General features: G+C 47.2%; 1 protein-coding gene across 2 annotated transcripts in view; it reads left to right on the top strand.

Moving 5' to 3' along the window:
- PARK7 (Parkinsonism associated deglycase) overlaps positions 1–12,716 on the top strand; it is a 16,911-nt gene extending 4,195 nt beyond the window's left edge. For both annotated transcript variants that reach the window (XM_046662797.1, XM_046662796.1), the window contains exons 4-7: positions 916–975; positions 1,865–1,934; positions 5,492–5,578; positions 12,342–12,716. In XM_046662797.1, the coding sequence (XP_046518753.1) occupies positions 916–975; positions 1,865–1,934; positions 5,492–5,578; positions 12,342–12,502 (378 nt within the window). In that variant the 3' untranslated portion in view covers positions 12,503–12,716. The remainder of the gene's footprint in view (positions 1–915; positions 976–1,864; positions 1,935–5,491; positions 5,579–12,341) is intronic.
- The last annotated feature ends 1,048 nt before the right edge of the window (positions 12,717–13,764 follow it).

The raw sequence follows: 13,764 nt of genomic DNA, 5'->3' as shown, positions 1-13,764 counted from the left end.
ATGCTGTGGTGGGGGTCCCACATATAAAGTAGAGGAAGATGGGCACAGATGTTAGCTCAGGGCCAGTCTTCCTCAGCAAAATGAGGAGGATTAGCAGTAGTTAGCTCAGGGCTAATCTTCCTCAAAAATAAAAAGAAAACAGAATGTTTGTAGTCTTTAAAAGTAATTCTAAATAGTATATGTTGCACTAAGTATGTACTAAATTTTTATTTTGTAATTTTCTTATTATTTAAAACTTTAACTTCTTAAAGGATTGTTAAACCAATTTCCGTTTTGTAATTTCAGCAAGCTTGAAATCATTAGATGATGATGATGATGTTTTGGTGTTTGAGATACTAAAGTATTGTGTTATTTTTCTCTCCGAAGTTCCATTTTTCATAAAGTTAAAAGTTTTTTTCTGTGCCTTTTACTTAAAATTTGTTTTTCTTTTGATTGTTTTTCATTACTATGTACATTCTTGTTGAAAGATAATTTATGCAGAATAGACAGACATGAAGTCAAAATGCTAAATGTCCCCTCTCATTCTCCCGCTGTCTCCATCCCACACTGCCACCCATTAGCAGTAGGGGTCTCCTTTGTCTGTCAGGATCTGTATATGCAGACACATGTGGGGGACTTGTATGTGTAATATATACATGTATCTACATATACGTGCGTTTGTTTTTATAACAATGAGGTCATGCTACGCCTACCATTCTGCAAGATGGACATCTTTTCATGTTTCTATATACAGATTTCCTGCGTATTTTGCACTTATGACAACATTCCGTCATAGTGGTACACCGTAATTTATTTAGCTGTTCTTTGAACAGTTTTTGCCATGACCCTCATTTAAAATACGAAAGTATTATTGGACTATCACTTTAATGCACTTTTCAAATGAAGTGTTTTCACTTTTTTTTTTAACTGTTACAGGGACCTTATGACGTAGTGGTTCTGCCAGGAGGTAATCTGGGTGCGCAGAATTTATCTGAGGTAAAAACTGCATAAAGAAAGTATTTCAGCATCTGCTTGTGTTCTCTTGCTTTTGTTATTAAAATGTTTCAGAAAGGTGGCTGTGAATAAAATAGGAACAGGTGAAATTAACAAAATAGTGTTCTAGCTTAATTAAAAAAAATTCTAATAACATTTACTGTAGGAGTAAGCTGAATTGGTGGAACAATTATTTATGAACAGATTCAGTGAATCGAGTCCAAAAAGACTGCTTTTTTTTCCTGCAGCAGCAGCAGAATGACCTAATTTTGTGTTTTATGAAGGATTAAGCATAGAAAGATAAGAGATTGGCTGTCCACTCAACAGTCGGGGTTGCGAGGGTTGCAGGGGCCAGAGCTGCCAGTTTGAATGAAAAATGGCCTCAAAGGAAGCCACTGCTGCTTCATCTGAAGTGTTATGTGAGGAGTCGGCCTGCAGGAAGAAGGTGGGGGAAGGGCCCCGCAGACAGAAGCTCATGAAGCTTCCAGTCAGGTCGAATCACACATTTGGGACTGCCAGACTCTGTTCCTGACTCTCCCATCTGAAAACAGCCGAAATGTCGCATTCCCTCCCTTCTGTTTCTTTCTCCCTGGAGTCCAAAATGGCAAGGGTCAACGTGCCCAAGGGAAATTGCTTTTCTCATCTCATCTTTAAACATCTTTAGGAAAAGGATGCTTTTCTCTTACAATAAAGTCCTTGATTGGGTTTAAGAACGTACAAAACATTATAAATTTGATAATTTTTGTATTGATGATTTAGAAATATTGTTGAAGAATAGTCAGATTGAAGATCGTGTGGTTTACGCTAAAATCAGATTCTACCAAAGTTTCTAGCCAGAAATTGGCTTGTGGCTTAATGATAACTTGGTGTGTTTTTGGTTTTCTTTGAATAGTCTGCTGCTGTTAAAGAGATACTGAAGGAACAAGAAAAGAGGAAAGGCCTCATAGCCGCCATCTGTGCAGGTAATGTCAGAACCAGCCTGTGTTAAAATGTGGTGTTGGTTTTTTCAAAAAATATGTGACGGGGTAGTCTATAATCATAAGGTTTTGTTCCACATACTTCTTCCCCTTCATAAGGCACAAAGGGCGTCTATATTGATGTTTTTAGTTTGGGTGGCATGAAGTTGCTGTCGTTTCAGAAATGAGTCCAGTTGTTCTGTTTTCTTCTTCTCCGTGCCTTTGGTCTACATTCTATGAAACTTAGTGTTTTCCATGTTTAGTTGACCTCGGAGGAAATAAGACCCTCTGGAATTCAGAAACAGCTTGTTCCAGCAAATCTCTGTGCCAGAAAGTATTTGTGCCAGCACGCAGTCAGCAAGAATCAGTCAGACATAAACATCGCAGCTCTGCCCTGTGCTTGCCCTGGCTTCCGAGGCCTCGGGGTGCTTTCCGTCCGATCTCCAGTGTGGAGCGCTGGGCCTTAGGCATTCTGCTGTCTGCCACAGGATTTAGAAGAAAGTCATTGGTGCTGTGTAGATGTCCTCACGTCTTTGAAATTTAGTAGTATTTTGTTTTCTGATACCGTTTTTAAATCCATTCTTGTTGCTCTAATGTCATATGATGTTCTGCCATCTTGCACTTTTTCCCTAGTGTCATTTTGGCCAGTGTCTTCCTTGCTACAGATCTTTATTAAATGTCTGTCAAAAGAGCAAATAAATAAACGAATGGATGGGTGAGTGGTTTGATGAAATGACATGTTGATGTTTTGTTTCCTACAGTAGACTCTAGAAGTACAGCCTAGGGATCCTGGGGACTCTGCTTCAGAGCAGTGGTTCTCAAAGTTCTTTCAAAGGGCTCGTAAGGTCAAAGCAGATGCTACTAATACGTTGTTTGCCTTTTTCCTCCTCGTTCTCACAAGAGTGACATGAGAGTGTGGCAGTGCTGGCATTCGGGCATGGTGTGTGTGCTCTAGTATCTACATAGTAAAAATCTCCCAGTTTTGATTTCTAACTTGGCAGTTGGTAGGTGTAATCCACATAAAAGCTAAAGAGGTGCGAGGACCCGAATGTTTGAGAACTGCTGCATTAGAGCCGGGGAGGGACCCAGGGACACACCACCCCGACAGGCCCTGTCCTTGGGGTCTGGTCCACACTAGCGTCTTCGCCTGCCCTGGGGGCGCGGGGATTTCTCTCTGCAGAGGTCGCTGCGGCCCAGCAGCTGCACCCCTTGGGGAGGGAGCCGCAGATCCAGTAGTCGTACAGTCGTCCTGCCCCCCATTCTTAGGTCTCTCACCAAAGGAACAAAGGAAGGGTTTGGGCTGGCTTTGTTCCTTTCTGACTGCTGAAAGTAAACATCACGTCAGTGTGTCCTCTGTGTCACTAAGTTAGCACAACTTATCAGCCACATCTGATCACTGTTGTGCTAGGCGAGCTGGAATGCCAAGCTCGGGAACTCAGGCCTTAGCGTCGTTTAAATCGACATTAAAAATAAACACACTCTAACGATGTGTTTGTGTTGTTGAACATCCTGCACTGCGCTTCTGGTTCCTGCAAAAAATAGGAAGAAGTGCAATAAGAAATAAGATGATTCTTAAGTGCTGTGGTTAGGAATCGGGAACTGTTGATTGAACCGAAAGAATATTAACTTTGCCCCTAACATTGAGTGAGTGAGAAATTGGAAGAGACTATTCTGAGCAGAAAATAAAATGAGATTCCCCCTGGGCGGGGGAGAGGGAAGGAAGCCTGGAGGGAAAGGAGCCAGCAGTCGTCAGGTGCCTGGGGCTAGGACACCTGGAGGGGCTGGGGGTAGCCCTGCTGTCCTTCCTCTAAGTGACCACACGGTGGCGCTGTTGGCTTTGTCCTCGTGGCTGCCCAAGGGGATTCTGTCCCTGTGGCCCCTGCTCCCACGCAGAGCTGCATCCCTGCTGGGACTCGGCCCAGCCTCATCCACCAGGTTCAGGCAGTGGGAGGAGTGAAGTGTCTCCTCTCCAGTCTTCCAAATAGGTTTCTGAAGCCCCAGAAAGCAGTAATTATGAGCTTACCACCACGAGTGAGTAAGTTCATCAGTAGATTCCTACAGTCAACTGTATCAGAAATCCACTAACATTACTTTGGGCTGCAGTTTGATGACCTGAAGGGAGCAGGTGCAATCGCAGTCCTCGCTGCACGACCATCTCTTGAGGTTTGCTTTAAAGTATAAGATGACGTGAGTGATTATTTCTTATTTCCTAACATCTTACAAAATAAGAAGAGTAATACATGAATCCATTCAAATAAAAATTGAGTGACAGTTATTCATTTTTATGTAACTCCTTTTCCCTTGGAGTCGGGCTGAACAGTGGAAGGTCAGTGGAGCGAGTGCCGAGCTTTGCTGGAGCTGAAGTGTGGGGCCCTGTCCCAGGCCTCCTCGCCCTGGCAATATGGAAGGCGAAGGGCTGTTCTAAAGCACGTTCCTGCAGGTGTGACATGAAGCCTTAGAAAGTGTTTTTTTGTGGTTTAGAGAAAAAAAAGTAGACTAACTACTTTTTAAAAAGTTTTAAGTTAATATAATAAAGGTATAAAACCTTGATTTTAGTTCTTATTTGAGGACCATTACATACAAAATATGCTTGCGATTATCAGTGAATTGACCATTTTCAGCGAATATATTTAGATAAAAATCTCAAGTTAGCAACCGCATGTTTTTAAAAACTTCATTTTAAAAGGGAAGACTAGTGGATCACAAACTGACACTTGCGCTTGGTTCTTCTCTTAAGTAGTTTTAGGGGCCGGCCCTGTGGCCGAGTGGTTAAGTTCACGCGCTCCGCTTCAGCGGCCCAGGGTTTCGCTGGTTCAGATCCTGGACAACGACGTGGCACTGCTCGTCAGGCCACGCTGAGGTGGTGTCCCACATGCTACAACTAGAAGGACCCACAACTAAAAAAGTATACAACTGTGTGCTAGGGGGACTTGGGGAGAAAAAGCAGGCGGAAAAGAAGGTAGTCTTAATCAAGAAACTCTAGTGCCTTTGTATCTCAGGCTTGTAGGCATTTCACAAGTATCTCCTTCAGGGCTGGACGCTGTCCTCTTCATTTTGATAACCTTCTACCTGGTGTGTTTGGATGGATGAATGGATGAGTGCTCATTGTTCATTTTCAAGTAGAATATAAAATTAGCCTGTGAGACAGCAGTCAAGTCCAGAGGTTTGGAGAGTGCCAGGTGCCTCTAATGCGTAACTGCAGCTTTTATTTGCTAAGAGTAAGGCAAGCCCTCAGTGGTGCCCCCTCCTTTGCACCCCTGACATCCTTGCTGCCTGCTCCTCGGGGCCACAGCCTGTTTATCTGTATACTTGGATATCAAGCTGGATCTTTCTGAGTAAATGTTGTTGAAGTATTTTGAGTTTGTACACTTTTGCCAGATGTGCTCAGCAGATGGTTTATTATAGACATTTTACCTCTCATACCAAGAAGTATTTAATTTCAGAATCATAAGTATATTTTAGGTAAGAGCCTCCTGATTTTGAGGAATACTTTTCTGTTGCAGTTTTTAAAATGCGGGTTTTCCATATCTCCACATAAATCTTTCTATTAATCGTCTTTTTAGGTCCTACGGCTCTCTTGGCTCATGAAATAGGTTTTGGAAGCAAAGTTACAACACACCCACAGGCTAAGGACAAGATAATGAATGGAAGTAAGTATATGCTTAGATTTTCATGTTGAAAAGCTCTCATTTAGCATTGTTTCCCACTCAGTATAATCTAATCCGTAGAGATCCTGTGTGGCTTGAGGTGTGGCGTGTCCCTCGCTCTCTTTGCACGTGTTTCACTAGACGGGGGAGCTGACGTGGGGTGGAGAGGTGGTGTGTGCCTGTGTCTGTACCCTGATGGGCGGCGTAGCGGCTACGCCGGAGGCCAGCCAGACTCCTGATTGTCAGAGATGGAAGTGATTGCGAAATGTCAGTTAACTAGTATCCTTACTAAAGGCTTTGCCGGTGCCCTGAGGGTAAATTTGAAACCTCGACAGCAGTTTCAGAAAGTGCCCTTTTGCCCACAGTCCGGAGTACAGTGAGCAGTGCTCCCTGCCTTCAGAGAAGGCCTAGGTGGCAGGGCTGTTGGCTTCGGTGACTTGTTTCTTTCATAAATATCAGCTAGACCTTTAACTTCTTTTAGACTAGCCCTGAGCTAACATCTGCCAATCCCCCTCTTTTTGCTGAGGAAGTCTGGCCCTGAGCTAACATCCGTGCCCATCTTCCTCTACCTTATGTGTGGGATGCCTGTCATACCTTGGCTTGCCAAGTGGTGCCATGTCCACACCCGGGATCCAAACTGGCGAACCCCGAGACGCCAAGAAGCAGAATGTGTGAACTTAACTGCTGCGCCACTGGGCCAGCCCTGAACTTTAACTTTTATTAACTTATTTTTATAAAAAAAGTTTCTATTCATGGTAAAAAAAATGCAAACGGTATAGAAGGCGGTGAAATAATTAATATTCCTCTTCTCCAACTTCCCTCCTTTGTATTTTTCAGAGATGACTTCTGTTAAAAGCTTCTTGTGTAACTTTAGAATTTTCTCTCTACATACTCATTGTCCTTCGTAGTGTAATATTTTTACTCAAATGAGATCTAAGTACATTGCTCTGCAGTTTGCTTATTTCACCTATTTTTTTTTTTGTAATTTATCAAATATTTGTCTAATTCTCTTGTGTTGCTCCTTATTTGGAGGCTGTAAAAGAAGCATGGCATCGTCTCTGTCCTCTGGGAGTTAACAGCTTGCAGAGATGTATACATCAAATTTAAAAATACAGGGCAGCCTATAATTAACAGAAAAACCGTGAAACCGAGCACCTGCACGTACAGCTGTGTGGTAATGACTGCTTCCTCGGTGGCAGCTCCTGCTGCTCAGTGGGACATTGTGAGCGCCAGCCAGGTCGTGCCTTTGGTCAGGCAGGTGGCACCTTCCTCTGCCATCTGTCCCTGGAGTGCATGTAACAGAGAGGCAGAGACCTGGGACTTTCAAAGAGAAAGAGAAATCACACTAGTGTGGGTAATTGCAAGAGCATCAGCGGTTTCCAGTCAGAAGCCAAAAGTGGTTCAACCAGCGTTCAGCCAGTGAGGAAACTGAGTGGCTGGCTCTGCGTAGAACATGAGCCACCCAGAGACCAGTGAAGGAACAGAAAGTCAAATGATAGTAACTAGTCTGATTTGAAGACACCTGTGCAATGGGAACATTTTCTCCCCCTCAGTTCTGCTCTCTGCTTATTCTGAACTAAAACAAAACGTAGGACAGTTATGTTGTCTTTTCACAGTCAAGTAAAATGATGCATTTTTCATTATATTACTTTTTTAAGAAAATTAATAGACCTTATTTTTTTAGCAGTTTTAGGTTCACAGCAAAATTCAGCAGAAAGTACAGCTTTCCCGTATACCCCCTGTACCCGCACATGTGCAGTCTCCCCCCCACCAGCTTGTGTCGCTGCACCAGGTGGACATGTTACAGTTGGTGAACCTGCGTTGACATGTCACCAGCACCCAAAGTCCGTAGTTTACGTTAGAGTTCACTCTTGGTGTTGGACATTCTGCATATTCTTAAATTTGATCCACAGTAGTATTTTCTTGAAAATTTATAATTTTATTGTAGTTGTTAGAAAGATACTAGATTGTCAATAAAAACATCTGTGTGAAAATTGATTTTAAAAAAAGGCTCTGGCTTCTGGGCATTTTTTAGTATAGGCATTGCATTTACTCTGAGCCATGGAGAGGTTTTGGACGGTGGGAAGGAGCGGGCTCAGGTTCCTTGAGTAGTTGTGGTGTGTTAGCAGGAAGACCCCAGTAGAACACACTCCTGTGTTATCTGAAGGTGTGTCTCTTGTGTCTGTTTTCTTGTAATGCCCCAGGAACACTGAGGTTGATCAGGAAGAGAAAAAGATGAGACTGTGACCCCTCAGGTGTTTGCATAGTATGTTCACATGCGTTATTTCCACGGCGGCCCGCAGTCCCTACTGCCCGATAAGGTGGGTGCTGACTTCACTGATGGGGCAGCGGAGGCTCAGGAAGGCGAGGCCACTAGCCCAGGATCCGTCCGGAACCCAGGCCCAGCCTCTGTCCTTGTCAGGTTCCCACATACAGTTAAGTTACCAGGCATCAAATTTAGTCAGTAAGTCCTATTTTGAGAAAAAATGTTTGAAATGTCTGCCCCTTCAGAGCATTCTGAGACGTGGAGCTGTGATCGCTTCTGGGCATCTGGTCCCGTGAGGCCCTTCTGCTTGTCCTCATCCTGAGCTTGATAGGTCAGGGTGACATTGTCCCCTGAGATGAGCAGGCCAGTCTGAAGGGCTGTCCTGCCATTTCTCAGTGTTTACTGTAAGTGAGTTGTGACTTTCGTGGTTTTTTCAGTTCTCATTTGTCCATTGTTTTAGTAGGCATCTAAATGCCTGGTCACGTAGATGAGTAGTGAGGAGCAGGGTCTCGAGCCAGACAATGTGGCTGTGGCTCCCAACTCCACCACTCATTGTGTGACTGTGGGCAGGTTCCTTAACCTCTCTGAGCCTCAGTTTCCTCGTCTGTCATCTGAGGATAACAGTAGCGCCTGCCTCAGGGTTGTTGACAGGCTCAGTGAGTTAATATGTGAAACACACTAGAACACTGCTTGGCATGCAGCCCGTGCTGGAGAACGGCGAGCTGGTTGGTGCCCAGCTCTGGGCCAAGTGCTGGGAACACGGCAGTGAACGGGCTGCCCTCCACTGGCCACTGTCCCTGCTCATACCACCACTTCGTACTGGTGTTTGGCTTGATTGATTCCCACGATAGCCCTTTGGGGCTGGTATCATCCCCATTTTACAGACGAGGAAAGTGAGGCTCAGAGGTCGGACAGTTCCTAAAGGACAGACCTGGGGTTTGAACCCCGCTGCTGTGCTGGAGGGTGGGGGTCGGCGACTCTCCCTAAGGGGCCGGGTAGTAACAGCTCGGGCTTTCCGGGCCTTCGGGTCTGGCAGCTCCTCAGCGGCAGCTCTAAGGAGCCACAGACCAGGAGCTGACGTTTGCGCCTGCCGGACGACCCCCGTTTGCTGACCCCTTGCCCCCAGCCTCACCACTTGCTTTGTCTCTGAAGAGACTTCCCGGATTTGGGTGTTTGTATAAAGTTAAAAGAAGTTAATGCCTCGTGCCCGATGGCACGTGGGGTGTAAATTTGCTGAGTTCCTGAGTCCCATCCGCTGCCGTGTGCGGCACCCTTGCTGGTGGGCTGCGCACGCGTGGTTTTTCTTCGCCATCGCCACTAGGTGGAGGTAGTCGATCGGGGTGGACCTTTTGTTCTTCCTGGTTGAAATTTTGAAAACTCTGGACCTTCTTTAACCAGTTGAAGCTCTGTTGGCAGTATTTTACCCACAAAGAGCTTGTTACGTGAACTGTTTAGAATGGTGCCTCGCGCTGTGCGGTCCAGGCAGTTGGTCTCAGCGCTGAAGACCCGGCCCAGCCGGTTTTCTAGTTGAGCATTTGAAATTATCTCAACCTGGCTTATCCATCAGTAAATGAGGCTGGATTATGAAAACCTTTTCCCCTCAAACCAGGGACCTCTTTTCCTCTACAATGGTGTAACTAGGAAATTTTTGATGTACTGTATTCGGTTATTTCAGTGGGTGCCTTGGTTTTTAATGAGGACAGTAAGATGTATACTGTGGTTTTGTTTATCCCCTTTGAAAGGACATCAGTATGTGGTCTCTAAAGATCATTCATACAGCAGAAGGATGTTGCTTCTGCTTTAAGGGGGTCATTAGGTGATTTTTTGTTTTTCAAGGTTGGCCCTGAGCTAGCATCTGTTGCCACTCTTTTTTTTTCCCTCCTCCTTCTCCCCAGAGCCCCCCCAGTACATAGTAGTATACTCTAGTTGTAGGTTCTTCTGCTGTGTGGGACACCTCCTCAGCATGGCCTGATGAGCGGTGCCATGTCCAAGACCAGGCTCTGAACTGGCAAAACTCTGGGCCGCCAAAGTGGAGTGCGCAAACTTAACCACTCGGTCCCAGGGCCGGCCCCATGTGATTTTTTTTTAATGTATCTGTTGAACAGGCATTTCCTGAACACTTGCTTAGGCTCTGGCAACAGAAAGAGGACCAAGACAGAGCCGTGCCCTCAGGCATCCTCAGGTTGGTGGGGGACACTGGTGTGGCCTCACTGAATTTAGGGGTGGGGAAGAAAGGTGGTCAGAGGTGGTGTGTGTGCCTGACTCAACTTGCAGTGACAGGATGTCGTAAGAGGAACCTCGTCGGCCTTAACCCCTCCCCCAAATCTGTTTGTCCTTCACGTCCATGATGAGTGGCAACATCACCCACCCAGTTGCCTGGGACAGACAGCCGGGAGTCATCCTTGACGCCTGCCCACGGCCCACCCTTCACCAGGTTCCGGCAATCTTATCTCTAAGACACATCTCCAACCTCCATTTCCCGCCTATTGCCACTGTCCCCGTCCAGGTCACCGTGAGCGCCCACCTGGACAGCAGGTTCTTTTCTGTCTCCCTTCGGGTTCCTTCCAGGCCAGCCTCTGTGCAGGCCAGACCCAGGGGGCTTGCACACTGTGACGTGGAGTTGAGTCACCATTAGGTGCTGGAGAAATTTGGCAGAGGGGAGAGAGCTGAGTATGCTCTGAGTTACACTCGGGAAAGGTTCCTGTTTTGGGGGTGCTGAGCATGGAGTGGAGGGGGGAGAGCCAGAAGGAAGGGCTGTAACGCAGACATCCTGCTGTAAGGTGGTGGACGCGGAGAGGAGAGAACGGGAAACGTTCATCCGTTCCTTCCTTCACCTGATCCCTGGGGACGCCTCCTGGGTGCCATCAGTTTTCTAGGCCAGACGGGGGCAGATGAAGGCCCAGCCTCTTAAAGAGTAGACAGTAAACACGGAGACAGATTGTTTATAGATTGTGTCACTGCCGGGAGGGGGGGGGGGGGGGGGGGGGAAGGGAAGGGCGGGCTGTGATCGAGTGACTTGGTTTAGAGAGGGCGGTCACAGATAACGTCTCTGAGGGGTTGGTGCTGATGCTGAAACCAAGGGTGAAGAGCTGAGAAGAGTTTCCTGGGCAGAGGGAGCGGCCTGCGCAGCTCTTCCTGGGGCAGGAAGGGTGATGTGCTCAGTGACCGAGAGCTCCAGGTGGGAGAGGGTGGGGACAAGCTGGGGTGGGCGGAGGCCAGGTCCCGTGGGGTCCTGCTGCACCATGAGGAGTTGGAGCCTGGTTCTGTGTTCAGTGGGAGGTTGATGGCTGCCTGGTGTGGGCTGAGAGCCTGAGGAGACCCCAGGCCAGAGACATGCCCAGAAGCCGTGTCATTTCCTAAATGTGAGTATAGGAGATGCACATTCTCGTTACTCTGTTTGCACACACACAGCTAGTTGGGGACGCAGGAGTCGCCCCGCCCGTGGGAAATGAATGCGGCTCTCCCTCTCCCCCGCCATATGTTATGTGTGATTTTCGTTTGTTTTTGAGACAGCAGAGAGCGCGTGCCCCCTAGTCTGCCCAAACAGGTTGTTTCTACCTTCAACACCGTTCCACCCTCAGCCTCCTTCCCCTCAGCATTTTGTAGGGAAGGAAAAATAATTTTCTCTCTACCCTTCTAAGTTCTTGGCTGAGACCCTTGTAATAGAAGACAGATCAACAAGAGGAAAAGACAGGGAAGGTCATTAACATCTCTACCTAACGTTTTCATGGGAGAGACCCAGGGAGGCATGAGGAGCTCCCTGAGGGGCTTGGAGTTCAGACTCAGCACCAGCTTTGTAGGGAGGGGGGAGCCAGGCCTCTGGAGGGTGAAGGATTTGTCGGGAAGGTGAATGGGCCCTCAGGGAACAGATGGGAGGAATGACAGTTTGTGACAAAGTTTGGGTGTGGTGCCGCCTCTGGTTTCCTCTCCTGTGACAAGAGTCCCTCCTGCCAGTTGATGAAACTCTGGGAGGAGATCTGTGACAACTGATCCCTTGGAGGCTCTGTCTTCAGGCAGATAAGGTGCCTTCAGCTCAAAATAACCCATCTGCCGAAGCTGCGTGTTCGGCGGTGGCGTGTCCTGAACTCCTGCAGTCGGATTTTGGGGCGGCATGTTCCCTTCCGTTCATGGAATTGACACTTGAGCATTCGTTGTATGATAGAAATGTGACTGATTAGCATGCATTCCGACCTCTCCCTCGTCACTGTCGAGGTCTAACGCAGCAGCATTAGCTTAGTGTATTTATTGGTTCCGTCTAAACAGGTGTAGTTTCTCTGGTGCTTCACAGACCGCAGCTTCTTTACTGTCTTCGTGCTGTGTGTGGAACAGCTTGAAGTGCCCAGTGGATGTTGGAACGGCCGGCCACAGGGTGGGTGGTTGGTTGGTTTGAGTTTCTCTGAGCCCAGTAACATGCAGTAACAGGGACTTGAACTGCTGGATGATGCTTCTTGTCCAGCGTAGCCCATTAGGATGTAACCCTTTTTTATTTTTACATCGAAGGTCATTACAGCTACTCTGAGAACCGCGTGGAGAAGGACGGCCTGATCCTCACCAGCCGAGGGCCTGGAACCAGCTTTGAGTTCGCTCTGGCCATCGTCGAGGCGCTGAGCGGCAAGGAGGTGGCTGATCAAGTGAAGGCTCCCCTTGTTCTCAAAGATTAGAGCAGAAATATTTGAAAATGGGTCAGAACTGGGCCGTCTGTCATCCCTTCTCACCATGTTCCCTGTAAACACAATGGGTGGTTAACGTGCGGAGAAGCCGTCGTCACTGCCCTCGTGACGTTTAGTTGTGAAGTGACAGCCACACAGATTCCTGGACCTGCAGTTGTGTCCCCACATTTCTGAATGCGGAATAAACAGCACATTTAGCAAACTACTGATTGGTCCTCCTTTTGTCTCCTGTTTCTCTTGTGAAACCACATTCCTTATGAGCTTCTTTTGCAGCTCCTGACTGTTGATAGAGCGACTGAAATAAGTGAGCAGTGAGCACATTTTACACAGCAAGGAGGAAAAGCATAAAAACAAAGATTTAGGAGGCTTGTGGATTCCCTACCTTCATTAACTGTAGCTTTTTTTTTTTTTTGAGCGAGATTCACCCTGAGCTAACATCCATTGCTCTTTTTTTGCTTGAGGAAGATTATCCTTGAGCTAACATCAGTGTCAGTCTTCCTGTACTTGGCATGTGGGACACCGCCACAGCTTGGCTGATGAGTGGAGTACGTCCGCACCTAGGATCAGAACCTGTGACCCCGGGCCGCCGAAGCGCAGCACTCAGAACTTGAACCACTCGGCCACAGGGCCAGCCCCACATCAACTGTATCTTTAATGTGCTATTAAAACATACCAATAAACTTGGCTGCAGTGGTGAATTTTTGTAAACTATTTCCTTTTTCCATTGCAGAAAGAGTCCTCAGATGGAATTGAAAAGTTTTCAAGACTGGCCCAGCCTCTATTTTCCCTTCCTTAGGTGAACACCCAACTGCCTGGGGCGGTGGGTAAAATGCACCCCAAGGAGGGGCGGCAACCCAGCCCAGCCAATCAGAGCCCAAATGCTCTGACCACATGACCCAGGTGAGACTAGTCAGCTGATGAGACTCAGTTGGGGGGCCTCTGTGTACCTGCTGGTGTTCTCTCTGTGCTGGGTGTCAAGAGCACAGGTGGTAAACCTGGAGCCACGGCAGCCACCTTGTCACTGTGAGGAAAGAGCCCGTCCAAAAATGGCTCTAACATGAGAGGGAATCCCAAGAACAGGACCTGACCCAAGGTCCAGCTGCACCCGAGCAAGAACAACCGGACTTGTCAACAGGAGCCAGCAAATTCCGCTTTTTTGTCTCATCACTAACAAGTGACTGACCCGATGGCAGAGGAATCCAGTGCTGGTCGGGCCTCTGAAAACAGCTGGGCTGCTAAGTAAGACTTAGTGC

Source organism: Equus quagga, chromosome 5 (genome assembly GCF_021613505.1).
Source record: "Equus quagga isolate Etosha38 chromosome 5, UCLA_HA_Equagga_1.0, whole genome shotgun sequence".
Lineage (NCBI taxonomy): Eukaryota > Metazoa > Chordata > Mammalia > Perissodactyla > Equidae > Equus > Equus quagga.
Note: the sequence above shows the minus strand (reverse complement) of the source record. Positions and strands in the feature narration are given on the sequence as shown.